The 14,641-nt window shown below is 38.7% G+C and overlaps 1 protein-coding gene across 8 annotated transcripts in view; it reads right to left on the bottom strand.

Annotated features, from left to right (window-relative positions):
- INPP4B (inositol polyphosphate-4-phosphatase type II B) overlaps nucleotides 1-14,641 on the bottom strand; it is an 842,030-nt gene that overhangs the window by 25,812 nt on the left and 801,577 nt on the right. For 2 of the 8 annotated variants that reach the window (XM_028102333.1, XM_088021030.1), the window contains one exon: nucleotides 13,732-14,577. The exons of 3 other annotated variants lie outside the window; for them this stretch is intronic. In XM_028102333.1, coding sequence (XP_027958134.1) covers nucleotides 14,403-14,577 — 175 coding nt within the window. In that variant the 3' untranslated portion in view covers nucleotides 13,732-14,402. 3 more of the 8 variants (XM_088021031.1, XM_028102334.2, XM_028102336.2) reach the window with 3 other exon arrangements.

Raw genomic sequence — 14,641 nt, 5'->3', positions numbered from 1 at the left:
ATTAATCTATCATCTATCCATCTATCATTGATATGTTATCTATATCATAGAGCCATTGGCACAAGGTAATTTACCACCCCCAAAAGTTTTTGGGTGCCCTTCTATAATCCATTTCTCATCTCCAAGCTTTGTCTTCTGGCACACACCTGATTTATTTATATCACTATAGGTTAGTTTGTATTTTCTAGAATTTATATAAATATAATCGTACAGTATGTGGTCTAATTTTGTTTGCTTCTTACACTCAACATAATTACTTTGAGATTTATCTACATCCTTGTTAACACTTGGTATAGTAAGTTTTTTAAACTTTGGCCATTCTAGTGTGTATGTGGTAGTATCTCTTTGTGGTTTTAATTTGCATTTTATTTTTTTAAAATTTTAATTAATTAAAAAAATTGGCATACAATCTAAAAAACAGACATACAGTAAAAGTCACTCTTCATTTTATACAGATCATGGATTTTGACAAATGCATAGAGTACTCTGTATACCACCAAAATCAAGATATGGTGTAGTTCAATTACATCTAAAAATTTCAACATGTTCTCCCTTTGCAGTCAAACCTTCTTCTCAAATACAATTCTTGGCAACCACTGACCTTTTTTCTGTTCCTACGGTTTTTATTTTCCAAAATGCCATGTAAATGAAAGCATAGGGAATGTGATCTTTTGGGTCTGACTTTTTTTACTTAGCAAAATGAATGGGAGATTCATCAATATTGTTGTGTAAAGAAATAGTCCATGCTTTTGTGTTGCTGAAGAGTGTTACAATGTATGGATGTGCCACAGTTTCTTTACCCATTCAGGGATTGAAGGATATTTGACTTGTTTCCAGGTTTCGGCAATTATAAAGTTTCCATAAATATTTGTGTACAGGTTTCTATATGAATAAACATTTTCATTTCTCTTGGGTAAATACCTGACAGTAAGGTGATGGGGTTATGCACTAACCATATGTTAACTGCATAGGAAACCACCAAACTATTTTTCAAAGTGTCTGTATCACTATGCCTTCCCACCAGCGGCAATGTATGAGCGTTCTAGTTGCTCCACATACTCAAGTGGTATCTCATTATGGTTTTGATTTGCAATTCCGTAGTGATTAATAATGTTGAACATCCTTTCATGTGTTTATTTGCCAGCCATATATTTCCCTTGGCAATGTGTCTATTCAAATCTTTTGCTCATGATTTTTTAAATTGAGTAGTTTGTTTTCCTACTGTTGAGCACTGAGAGTCACTTATAGTGTTAGTTGCAAATCCTTTGTTAGACATATGATTTGCACATATTTTCCTCTAGTCTGTAGCTAAGTTTTCTTTCTTTTCACAATGTTAAATGCAGAACAAGTTTCTAATTTCAATAAAGTTAAATTAATTAATTCTTTTACTTTTATGATTTGTGCTTTTGCTATTGTATCTAAGAACTGTTTGCCTAACCCAAACTCAAAAATATTTTCCCCTATGGTTTTGTCTAGAAGTTTAATAGTTTTACATTTACATTTTGATTAATTGTTGTACAAGGTCTGAGGTATTCATTAAGGCTCACCTTTTGCATGTGAACATCCAATTGTTCCAGTGCCATTTGTTGAAAAAACTATCCTTGTATTAATTGACTTACCTTTGTGCTTTTGTAAATGGCATTGTTTATCACACTTAAATTGATTATTATTAGAAATAGAGAAATGCAATTAATTTTTGTATATTGATCTTGTGTTCTGCAACCTTGTTAAATTCATTAATTACCTCTTTGCAATTACTTTGTATGGCTTTGTAATTACTTTATATTACCTTTTAATTCTTTTTTTTTCTTTCTGGTTTTGATGTCAGGGTAATACTGGCCTCATGGAATGAGTTGGGAAATATTCCCTCTTATCAATTTTCTAAAAGAAAATGTCATATCTGTAGGTAGGCAAATAGCAAATACCAGAAAAAAAGAAGCAACGTATTGGCTAAACTCTGCATATCCAGTTGTGTTCACACTCACCAAATAAAAAGCTGCTTACTGAATGGCAATTTGTGTAAAGTATTATGAACAACCACAAATATTATCCTAGAGGATGCTCCTCATCTAAAAACATGAAACAGAGGTGAAAGGATGTTTAGCCCTCTATTTTATTTCTCTTGAAAAAAGAAAATCAGTGCAAGTTCATATTTTTCTTTAGGAATAAGTCAGGGGCTTCTGAAATAAAACCATACTCTAGAGGCAATGCATGTTTCAGAGAATCCTTGCATTCAGGTGAATTCACTCCTTGTTCATGAAGCAGACAAGGGGCACACATAGAGAGAGTTATGCTATCTTCGGTTTACAGATAGCCAAATGAAAAATAACAATGAACGGATTCACTCAGGGTTAATGGCAAATCCAGAAACCATTAAACCTCTTACCTCACACTGTAGTATTATAGTTGTTTCCTTAGTTACATTTATTTCAGTGAAATGACTTTTCATTTTTATCTTACTAGTGACTTTAAAGTCTAACTCCAAATAAAATACAATTTTACAGTAAAGTAATTCGTATCAAAAACAGGCTGCTTCTCCTACAACCCTACCTCTTAATGGTAAAGCCCCGAGAGTCCTGGTCACAGGCCTCTTTCTCATTGCTCTCACTCCCCAGATGATATGGGTGTCCGCTTTTCCCATGTCTCTTCCTTTAGGGCATTGCTCTCTGCCAGTGCCATTTAATGTGGTGAGCTATCCTTCAAAGTGCCACACTTCACCTGCCATAGAAGTGGCCCCTACCAGCCCCTCAGAGTCTTTTCCCAGGACACAGTGAGTGGACAGAGTCCTTTTGCGGATCAATATGATTGCTGGAAGAGAAAGCACCTCTTTTTTCTCATGAAACATAAGTTAAAATACCATTTAAGCCTGGAACTGGCAGAGACTTTCTGAAATATTACAGTAAGATAGAGGAAAGAGCAGCCCCCTGCTCCCCCCAAGAAAATCCACGGGTGTGGGAATAGAGAAGATAGAAATGAGAGAGAGAGAGAGAGAGTGAGAGGGAATGAGAAAGAGAACTGAAATTATCATTTAAACATCAGGTGGTAGATGTGCCTAAAACCCCACCCTTGCTCTTTTTCCATTTACGAGTCAAGAAATTGCCTTTTGGGGGCACCTGGGTGGCTCAGTTGTTAAGTGTCTGCCTTTGGCTCAGGTCACCATCTCAGGGTCCTGCGATGGAGCCCTGTGTCTGGCTCTCTGCTCAGTGGGGAGCCTGCTTCTCCCTCTGCCTGCCGCTCCCCTGCTTGTGCTCTCTCACCGACAAATAAATAAATCTTAAAAAAAAAAAAAGAAAAGAAATTGCCTTTTGTTTCAGTTAAGTTTTTTGCCACTTTCAGCCAACAAGTGTTGACTACCATTCTAAGCGTTTGCATTCATTTACACGTGCTGACAGCTTACACTACTCTATTCCCACTTTAGACTCTTGTCTGAACCCGAGATTCATCTCCATGGGCACACCTGAATTTCTGCTCAGATTGGATGACTTGGGCAGCTAAACCTACCATGTTCGAAGCCCAACAACTGGTTTCCCCACAGACGTACTCTTCCACCTTCTGCATCTCAGTATGTCACCACCACTTTCCAGTCGCTCACATCCCCTCAAACTCCCCCACTATCAACTCTCCAGCAAGTCCTGCCATTCTCACTCCCCGAATGTTCCACGGATCTCTCTGCTTCTCTTCGTTTCTCCTGTCTCCACCTCAGTTTAGCACCATCTCTCACTGCCTGCAATTTCCTTCCAGCTGCCTCACCACTTTGTTTTGATTCCTCATAATCCAGCCTCTGCATGGCACCTGGAGTGATCCTTTAAAAATATAAACTAGGTCACTTTCGTTCCCCTGCTTGGAACCTTGTAATTGCTTCTTCTTTTTTTTTTTTAAGATTTTATTTATTTGACACAGAGAGAGACAGTGAGAGAGGGAACACAAGTGGGGAGTGGGAGAGGGAGAAGCAGGCTTCCCGCCGAGCAGGGAGCCCGATGCGGGACTTGATCCCAGGACCCTGGGACCATGACCCGAGCTGAAGGCAGACGCTTAACGACTGAGCCACCCAGGCACCCCACCTTGTAATTACTTCTAATTGCACATAAAATAAAGGTTGAATTCCCTTTCCTGGTCTAAAAGCCTTTCGCTAAGTCTAACCTCACCTCTCCCCCAGCACTATACTCTGTGGTTCACGCACTGGCCCCAGGCAGAGTCTCTCTGCTTGTAGGTCCCTCCCTTTCCTGGGTGATCCTCCTTCTTTATGGCTTAATCTAAGTGATGCCTTCTCGGAGACCATCCCTGACCACCCTTCCTAAAGCAAGGATACCTCTCACCTACACCATGATTCTCTGCCCAAACTCCTAGATCATTTACTTCCTATCAAACATGATAATTAATAATTAATTAATTAATTAATTATTTTTTAGTTGGTTTCCCCTTTGTCTGCTTCCATCACTAGACTGGACAGTGAGGTCTGTGAACGGAAGAGCCATGCCTCTTGCCTGCCACTAAATATGCTGCTCCAAGTGCCTGCCAGCCACACGGACACTGGAAAGTATCTGCTAAATGAATCAGCGAAGAAATGTACAAATGGATGAACTATACAGGGCATAGTAAAGAAAAACTAGAATAGTGGAGACTAATTCCATTTAGAGTGATGTGGGAAGATTGCTTTGGAAGAAGAAGCATATAGGTTAAACTTGGAGCAATAGATTGGGGAATGGTGGTAAAAAGGAAATAGCTCAGAGAAAACCTGGAAGAGAGTGAGAGACTGTGTAAGGGACACGTATGGTGTATGCATGCTTCTAGTGTGGTTATGTATGGAGGACAGAGGTGCAGGAGATAGAAAGTAAGCCTTGGTAGATAAGGTGAGGCCAAATCATGGATGTCCTTGAATCCCAAACTTCATTTAGCTTGGACAAAGCTAGAGTTCTTGGGGACAACAAAGGCTGTGTATGAAAGTAATAGCTATGGCCAGAAGAAAGGCAAGTAACAGGAGGTGATGCGGTGGTAAAATGTATAGACCTAGTGACAAATGGAATGTTGATATATTGTCGGAGATGGACGAGTTAAAGCTGACTGGAGCTTGTAAACCTGTGTGACTGGGGGGCGGACACATGAATGGACAGGAAAGCTGGGATGGCTGTGTGTGAACTGGGAGGAGGGCAATGAAGGTATGAACACCCTCAAACAGATACATTTGAAAATGGCCAGATGATACCGGAAAAGGTAGCACCAGAGTCCAGCTGAAAAATCAAAGGTAAATAAGTTCATCAGCAAACAACTCCTGAAAAGAAATGTATTGAGTATGTCCTATAGACTGAGGGTATCACCAGTCAGGGTTTAGTGCGGGAAGAGAATCCAGTCCGGTTATTTCTCGCAGAGAAAAATTGAGTATGTGTAATATGGGGAATTCGATGTTTATTTAATCATGGGAATGACTGGAGGAACTTCACATCTGAAGTGGACCCTCATCAAGCTTCTGGCTTTGGGCACCTCTGATCCGGCTGTCAGGAATTACTATTGCCACCCACAGGCCTGGAAAATGCTCTGCTGTGACCACTGTGGAGGTCACAGCCACCCCCGCTAGCAAGCTGGGGAACTGGCAGTAGATATGGGAGTCCAACAGCTGCTCCTGCAAAACGCCTGTCTGCCCACACCGGTGCAGAAGGGGTAAGTCACCCTCTCCCTCCTGGCTGTCTTCCTTCTGCCTTCCAAATATGGTGCCAGAGTTCTCATGGGCAGAATCCATATATCCTGAACTGTCATGGTAAGTGTCCTGAGGACATGGAGTTTTAGTCGGCCAGCCCATTAGTTGCAAATGATTGGGCTTCAGGGGACTAAACTAGGGAGGGAATGGGTGCTGGGCACAGGGCAAAGGGCTAGACCTACACTTTCGCATCTCCTTTTCACCAAGAAATACTAAGTAAGTCCTACTACGCCCCTCATTTTACAGATCAGAATGTGAAGCCATACAGTAACTTGACATATGTCTGCTTCTAATTGGGGAAGCCAAGATCTGCATCCAGACACTGACTTAAAAGCCCACATTCTTTAGCCTGTGCTGGGGTTTTCTCCTTAGAAATGACAGTTAAAGACCTTGAAGGAGAGCATATCAAATGAGCAAAGACGAATACTGGGTCTAGACTTTTGGACTGGGCTTCCTAAATGGAAGGAACAGGCAAGGGAAGCAGAAGGAGTAATTGAGACTAAAGAATGTTCAGAACTGAATGGCAGTGTTAAGAGACCACACTCAAGGTCAGAGGAGGTGAACCATCATGAAGGAGGTGGTGGCTTATGGTCAATTGGTTTAAAAACTGAGAACCACCATACTAAGTGAAAAACAGATCATTACCACCCTTGCTGTCACTAAATTCTGAAACTACAGACGAAGTCATATGGATTAGGGCTCTAGAGACAAAGTCATATGGATTAGGAAGTGGAAGGGAGCTCTTGACACTTGAGCACCACATTCCTGGCATTCTATCCCAATACACTTTCATGATCCTCTCCCTTTTCACTTAATATTTATTTAAAAAACTGGTTCTTAAGTCACCTTTATTCATCAGGACCATTGAGAGAACAGAGAACTCAGTGTTTGTTGTCATAGGGATCCACAGAATCATGCCATGTGGCTACTTTTGCTTAGGATGGGTGCTGGCCTGATATGCTTCAACTACATCCACCTGTCCTCCTGATTCTACCCTCTGGAGATACCGAAATATGGCCCTGGAGCACATTTTCTGAGTCCTTCGTTGTGTCATGACTTTGAGTGGGAATGTCCCTTACAACAGTCAAGGTACCTTTGCGTGGAGGTTTAAGACAGCAGAACACTCCTGCTTCACTGAGGCTGTCTTCTGGTTTGACGGCAGGCAGCATTTTGCCCTAATTCATTATTCATTGTCCCACCCTGGGGCTACCTACAGATTGTTCCTGCTCAGATGTAGAACGACATGTTAGTATGAACATATATTAATGATGATGACATTACAGAAGAGGAATGTTTCTTGCTGCAGGATCAACAATGTTCTTGAAATGCTCCAGATGGCAAAACTCCACCCTTTCTTTACATGCAAGCAGGGGCCTCATTTGGTTAATTTTTTGGCAACAAGATATAATTACAACTTTAGAATGTGCATTCTAGTATCAGCTACTATAATGAGTTATGAATGATCAGATACAACTAGCCTGTAAGGAGAAGTTAGTTCATGTGCTCAAGTGACTCTACCAGCATCTGGGCTACAAAGATCAGTGATTTGCCCAGGGTTGAAGCATTGACATCTGGTTCTTGAACTCTTTTCTAAATTGTGGTCGATCTTATTCCTACAGAATGGCAACCCTTAAAGATGCATTCTGCTAGTGAATATGAGACTAACCTAGAATTGATGTAAAATTTACACTGTAATTGTGGTCTAGCAGAAAACTAGTCTATTCTCTTTGAACCATTGTTTAGGATACCCTTCTGCTATTTTAATTAACTTTTAGACTTTGCTACACTGATGGAAACGAAAAAAAGTGTGATAGGGAGAAAAAGACAGAAACATAAAAAATAAAAATCACATTTATTGAAACAAAAATATACACACAATGTACAATGAATATGGTTTACACGGAACAACAAAATAAAATGATATTTCTTCAAATGCCAGTATAACATGATCTAACCTATCTGTGCCCCATTTCCTAGGAATACATATTATTGGCCCATCTAGAATATGTACTTAACATAAAAAGAAAACAAATGCTAACATTTCAGATAAGTACCACAAGAATCTGAAAATTAGATGTTAGGTTAAACAAAATAATAAAATATTCACACGACAAGTATATGTGTACAAAGAACACGCTTGTGCAGGAAAATGGGAGTGTCTCTCCACTTACACACCTGTGGAGCCTACCTTTGAAAAGTTTTAAAGCCCTTTGACACGAAATATTTTTTAAATATGGACAGTGATATAAAACCATCACAGGACCCATAGAGATGAGAAAGCAATCTCGCCAATATGGGAGTCAGTACTGCCTGCCAGACGATGAAACTGTACCATGTGATCACTAAAGATGGACTGTTAGATTATGCCCTTTTGTGACCATAGAGTAATTTCAATGATTTTAGGAAGCTCGTGAATATATTCACACTATGAGTAGGGAAGTGCACAGAGAGTTCATCTTAAAGAACTCGATTTATTAAAGATAAACAAGATCTGTCTTATCAGGCAACATTGCTTGTGTTAGGTCTTCTCTCTCCTGATATTCACTCTGGGTAGTATACTTCATCGTGAGCCATGTTTTCCTTTGTTGATTTATAATTTCGAATGTTCACATAATCTATGATATTCAAGCTGAGGACAGCTAATTGCACGTACAATTTATTTTTTTGGCTAATATTACCTTACAATTTTTTTTCCTACCTCCTTGTTACTAGTAGTCAGATAGGTGTTGTTTCTTTGACATCAGAAATGCTTTAGACTCTCTTACCTGCTTAGAAATAAAATTCAAAGACTGATTAATGCGCACCATGGCTCAGAAAGTAAAAATCCAAATTTCCATACCTTAACTTTATACCTAATTGGCCCACAATATTTTATCTAAACATTGATTTTATTTTCCTGTTCTTAATGACAGTTTTGCTATCGGTAGCATCTGTTTGGGTAGAAAGTTCTAACTTAAAACTGCCAAAGGATATAATATATTGGGACTTTCTTTGCAAAGCAGTAAAACATAAATATGGGGAAAAAAGCATAGCTTCTGCAGACTGCAGCTGAGCTAAATGAATGTCAGTTCACACTAAAATTGTCAATCAACCACACAACTCTCGGCAAATCATTCTCTTCGGTGGTGCATAATTTGTAAAGCCTCCAGCTATTAGGGATGCTTTGTGTTCAACACACTAGCTTCCCTCCGTAACTGCTGATCACAGTTTTTCTCAAGCCAGTTTCTTAAATCTGTGATAAACGTTAATTTATTTCCTAAAGATTACAAAAGGTGCCCTTGCACATTGAATTAGACAACTGATAGGCCATCCTGCTTGGAAATCAAACATCTAAAATGTCTGTGGTGTTTTAGCATACTGCCGGAGTTTAATTTGCTTAATCCAACAGTGTGGGTTTCAACTGAACTATACTTACTAGAATCTGGACACAGTGATATGTTACTGTTTTTTCTGCTTTTAGCAAATGCTAAAATTATAAAGTTAAAAATTTGTACTGAAGCACATTTTCAGTGATACTCTAATTAGGCTAACATTTCTCTGAATCTAGCCCACAGTTGTTAAATTGCTTACACTAAGGCTGCCTTGTTAATATTTCCCTTGCAGAACATCGAGAGAGAAACATTTTTAAATGCAACTGTATGATTATATAATTTAATTATGAATAACATATAAACACCAAATATTTCTTAGAGTTCAATAGGTGTCTTTAGAAAGGGGAAATCCAAAACAAAATTGTGGTCATCTGAAGATGCCTGATTGCACTTAATACCATATTAATAATTTTATAATGCTTCCAATTATTTGTTATTTGCTGGAGAAAAAAGTCATGGTAGCATTCGGTTGTGTGCTGGTAAATGTTTAACAACTAGCTTTCCAGGAATTAAAAGTCCCAGTTTGCAGCACTGGGTAATTTCTGCATGTAAATACTCCCACTGTAGTCAATTTCAAGCTACCCACATGGTGTTCCTGGGTGTGGAGTTAGGAAGAGATGCACAGTAGCACATGATGATACAGTGTTTCCACTGTGCAGAGACAGTGGACATAAATAATCTCAGAAGCACAAGTAAAGAGTAAAATGAAGGAAAATAATTAGGAGGTGGTAAGTTTTGATTATTATCTTTGTTTTTAATAAAAATTCATTCAATTGCTTTTGATAACTTAGTATCTCATGATGGTGTATTTAACAACTGGCTTACAAAATTCCTAAAAATTTAATGATCAGCTCTCTTGAGTCTGCATAGTCAGTTCTTGTGCACCACTGGTATCCTTTCTCCTTGGCATGTATCATACTTTACATAAGGAGGGGCTTGATTTGTTGGGAAGGAAAGCATTACTCCATACAGATCTTTTTTCTTTTCCACACTGAGTCTTATTTTATGCAAAATACCATACGTAGTTGAGGGGAAAAAAAAATAGGGAAGTATCTTCCATCCAGATGCTGGGTTTTAAGACTTCACAGTTTTTCAGAAACAACAACAACAACAGGGATTTGTCTTATAAAGTGAGAACTGGAGGTTAGTCACATGGTATGCTGCTCTAATTACTTGGTCATTTTAGCACAATTTGTCAGCAGGATCAAATGGTGGCTCTGACTCACTGGATTACTGGACTGACTGAACACCAAAGGACTGTTTTGGCAGGATATAAACAAAATCCAAGACAATATTTACAAAGGAAAAACAAAACAAAACACCACACGAGAAATTAATGAATGCATCCAAATGTGGGTCTGCTTCAACCAAATATTTGAAACTTTTATGTTCAGCTGTTTCGTGGAACATTTTCAGGCTCTGGGTCTTTCGCCACTGGGTCAAACATAATCAAGATTTCACCTTCCCTTGTTTTTAAATATGTTTTCAGAGTATGTTTTAAACAAAAAAAAGAGAGAGAGGAAAGCATGATGAGGCTGTGTTTGTACAAAGGAGATTTTAGAACTTTTTAACGTTTGCTTTTTGATTTAGAAAACTGTAATAACTTAAGAAATAGTGAGGTGGATTTCCAATGCTACTTGGAATAGCTCTCAGGAAAGGAGCAGTATTGCTGTTGGTATGAAACATGAATTTTCTTGGTTAAATCCACTTCTAACAGTATGCACAGATACAGGCTTTGTATAGGGAAAGGCAGATGACCCTGCTAATAATAGAAGAAAACCTCTATGCATTTGTATTACAGTAAGCTCTGCCTTTGGGTGAGACTTCTCTATCAGTACTTATTAAAAAAGAAAAGAAATATCTTTGGGATATCTTCCCCAAATAGAAGACCCTACTTATTGGCTTTCTAGTTAATAAATATTTTTTCAATATTTGAGTCAAGACTTTTCATTTTTAAAAATATAAACAAAAATGACTGTTTATAAGAGTATTTACAGGATGATACATTTTAATTTAAGGTGTCTTGGAACACGGACCACTCTTTGATATACTCAATGAGGCTTCATTGTTACTCAAGGAAACCTCTGTCATCCCAAACCTCTTTACCTTAAATCCAATGGGATCATGGAAATAACCACAAATCCTACTATTTTCAAATAAAATTGAGTAATTCAAAAATTATATTTAAATCACTGAAATGGAGAAGGAAGCACAAGGGAGAACACCACGAAACTTTGTCTGTAAATAGATCTATAGTACACTGCATCTTTTTATTAAAAAAACGTGTGAACTGTTGATGGCCTCAAATATAGTGCCCACAAGTCAGTAGCTAAAATAATGGATTGAGAATTCTAGTATTAAAAGCCCCAAACGGTTATCTAAAATTTGTAGTAATCTGAAAAACCCAACATGAACCTAGAGATCTGTTTGAAGTCCTTAGTTCAACATACATCTTAGCCAAGAAGCTGTCACACTAGCTTCGAAAGCCTCATAATATCATCCACTGAATGTGGTCACAGCCAGGAGATGTCTATGTAACAGCCCTCCAGCATTTCCAAGGGGAGATTCATGCTCTGGCTAGCACACTCTTCCAATGAGTGAGGAAAAAGAATAAACTCTTAACATCTGGAGAAAACAGGTTTCATTTATTCAGACCATTATACTCCAAGGTTCAATTCTTGCAACAAATGCCAATTTCTATTTAACGAACTAGCATTCTCCCACAATTTTCATGTATTTTTAGCATGGCAATTTGGAGACTAGACAAGCCACAGGTTAGGAAGTTGAGAAGAGATTGTAATCATGGCTCTAAAATTACCTAGCTGGATGACTGGGGTGCATATCTTCTTGTGCTTTAATTTACCTGTTTATAATGACCTTATACAAGATGATCTCTAAAGCAATTTCTAATTTGGAATTTTGGAAAACCTATGGTGCGATTTCCCTGAGAATAAATTTCAAATTCAGGTTAACAGAAATAATTGTTTCAGTTTATCACTAGTTATGGTTGCATAGGTCTTAAAATGTTTATTCACACATAGTAATCTATGCCAGACAATGCATACTTCCACCCTCTATATTCTGTAGCAAGAGGACTACTGGAAAGCATCACAAAGATAGTTTATTGACTTTTATGAACTTGGCTACATAAAGTTCAGGCTGGTAGGGATTTTCAGGTTTGACATCGGCAGGCTGATCATCTTTCATTTCCTTGCAGTTGCTGTTCCTAGCGGTGTTTTTTCCTACTATTCTATTCAGCTTTCTCTACCACCACTTGTCATGGGGCCACACGACACGAGTCAGAGTTTTGAAAAGATACCACGTTATGGAAGAGTCTTTTCACCGTGTTGCCAGCACTGTCATCTACCTGTTCGGGAGCACTGGTCTCATCTGGCCTGGAGGACCTAAGTCTTTACAAGCACACTGCCAACCCGCTTCCACAGTCAAGATCATGCCTTGATGCTACCGAATTTTAATTCACTGGAAAAGTATTTTCCGAATCCCACACATGGGCTTTAAGGTTACACGTGAGTATGGCTGTGAAGTAACATGTCTGAGTCTCCCTCCTCTGTCCCCTCTCGTCTTCCCTTTGGAGGTCGAACGCCCCTCTCTGAGTCACCTGTCTTCCTCCTGTGGCAACCTACGTTTCCTCAGAATGCCTCCGGCTGAAGGACTCCATGAATGAAATGCACCCGTTCTGAGCTGATCGCAGCCAGCGAGGGGCAAAGCGTTGAAGCTGAGACCTAGAATCACAATGTTACTTAAGATTTTTTTTAATGGATTTCATTCAGAGTAATATGCTAATACCTAATCCAGATAATGCCTAGATTTGGGCAAACATCCCTGATCACCTCCCTCCACAAATTTGTGACAATAAAGAAGTTAAAAGGGTGGAGATTATCCGACTGCAGCGTGTTTGTGTTCCTGCTTATTTACGTGTCGGTAAAGTTAGGTGTCAGTTTTTCCATAAGTCCCCTCTGGAGGTCGGTACTGCTTGGGGAAAGCCATCAGCTGTAGCATGTTGAAAGCATACTTTCTGCATTTGACATTCTTCAGTACATTCTCTATGCGGCATCCTTCTCTGGTGAAAGGGGAAAAAGTACAACTTCATGAAACACAGAATAAATAAATATGCTTTATTTGTTCAATGCAGAGTTGCAGCAACAGTCCAAGTAAAAATAACAAAGATTCAACTCTACATTTTTTTTTTCACAAATGATGATACATCTTACAAAATTAAATCCTAGGCCAGGCCCAATACCGTTATTGCCCTCGGAAAGAGATGATTCAAGTCTCTTTGCTCTTAACAGATATTTAAGGTTTAATAAACTCTTTAAATATAATTTGCTCCACAATACAGCTTCACTTTAGTTTCATAAATATATCTGCCTTTTTTTATAACTTTGCCACAAATTAACTTCTCAGTCTCTTTTAAAACACATTAAAATCTACATGTAGCCCTAAGGATGCAGGTTCTAGGAATAAGGCATTTAATTGATTAAGTCTGGCCCTATAGATTTTTAAAGGAAAATTTCATCTCTATTTTACTTCATTATTTTAGCTGTGCAACGAAGAGAAGAATGGCTTTCCGAACAGCCCGGTCCAAGTCTCCGCTTTATAAAGGAAGGGGGCTTGTGCAGACAGTACAAAAGTCACAGGTGCTGAAAATGGCGCATAAGACACAAACAAGACTTTGTTAAAAAGAATAGAAAAGTATTCTGAGAGCCAAATCAACCCAAACAATAGTTACAAACAGGTTAACTTAATTACAAAACGTAAATAGCCATTCTCTCCATAAAGTTACTTGACAGAAAAGGGTCAACTGAAGCCAAGAACTAACATAACTCACAGGTTAAGGAATCAAACAGAAGGTTCTATCAGCTGATGACAACAATGATATTAGCACAGTGGAAATAAAGTCTGGAACCTCCCACATCTCTAAGACTTGTCTCAGGGTTTCAGTGCACTGTGCCAATTCATTCTTAATTGTTTTTGATAAATTGAATGGGAAGAGAAACGGGAGGTGCAGAACTTCAAGCTTTCAGGATTCTGTTCTTTGTCTTACTCCAAAGACAGTAATTTAAAAATTCTTTTGAGCTAGTTAACAGTGGGAAACACTTTTCCATGAACAAAAGAGCAAAATAATTCCCTTGATGCATAGTACTTCTTTTTGTAGATTTTAGGAAAAACAAACAAAACACTTACAGTTCAAACATTTGGTTTTTTTCTAAATTCTGTGAATCTGAAAATGTAGAAATATTACAGCATCGCCCCCACCCGTGCCCCATAATTTAAAGTCCATTGTCATTTGTAGAAAAGAAAGGAATACAACATAAAACTTATTGGTATTTGGCTAATAGTAATGCAAGACTTAAAATAAGCCACACAACTAGCAGGTGTGAGCTGACAAGCAGCAAGGCGACAGGATAGAAGTGTCGAGAAGTTGGCTTGTTATCAGTGAGACAGCCTGTTTCGGGATCATCGGATTCATTCAGTGCTCCCTGGGTTTGTCTGCTGTTAAACAGGGGGAGGGGGAAGTCAGGGGAGAAAAGAAAATAGTATAGCATTCACACAGGAA

Source organism: Eumetopias jubatus, unplaced genomic scaffold, assembly GCF_037043125.1.
Source record: "Eumetopias jubatus isolate StellerSeaLion01/CBP00866 unplaced genomic scaffold, mEumJub1_p1.0 scaffold_2, whole genome shotgun sequence".
Taxonomy (NCBI): domain Eukaryota; kingdom Metazoa; phylum Chordata; class Mammalia; order Carnivora; family Otariidae; genus Eumetopias; species Eumetopias jubatus.
Note: the sequence above shows the minus strand (reverse complement) of the source record. Positions and strands in the feature narration are given on the sequence as shown.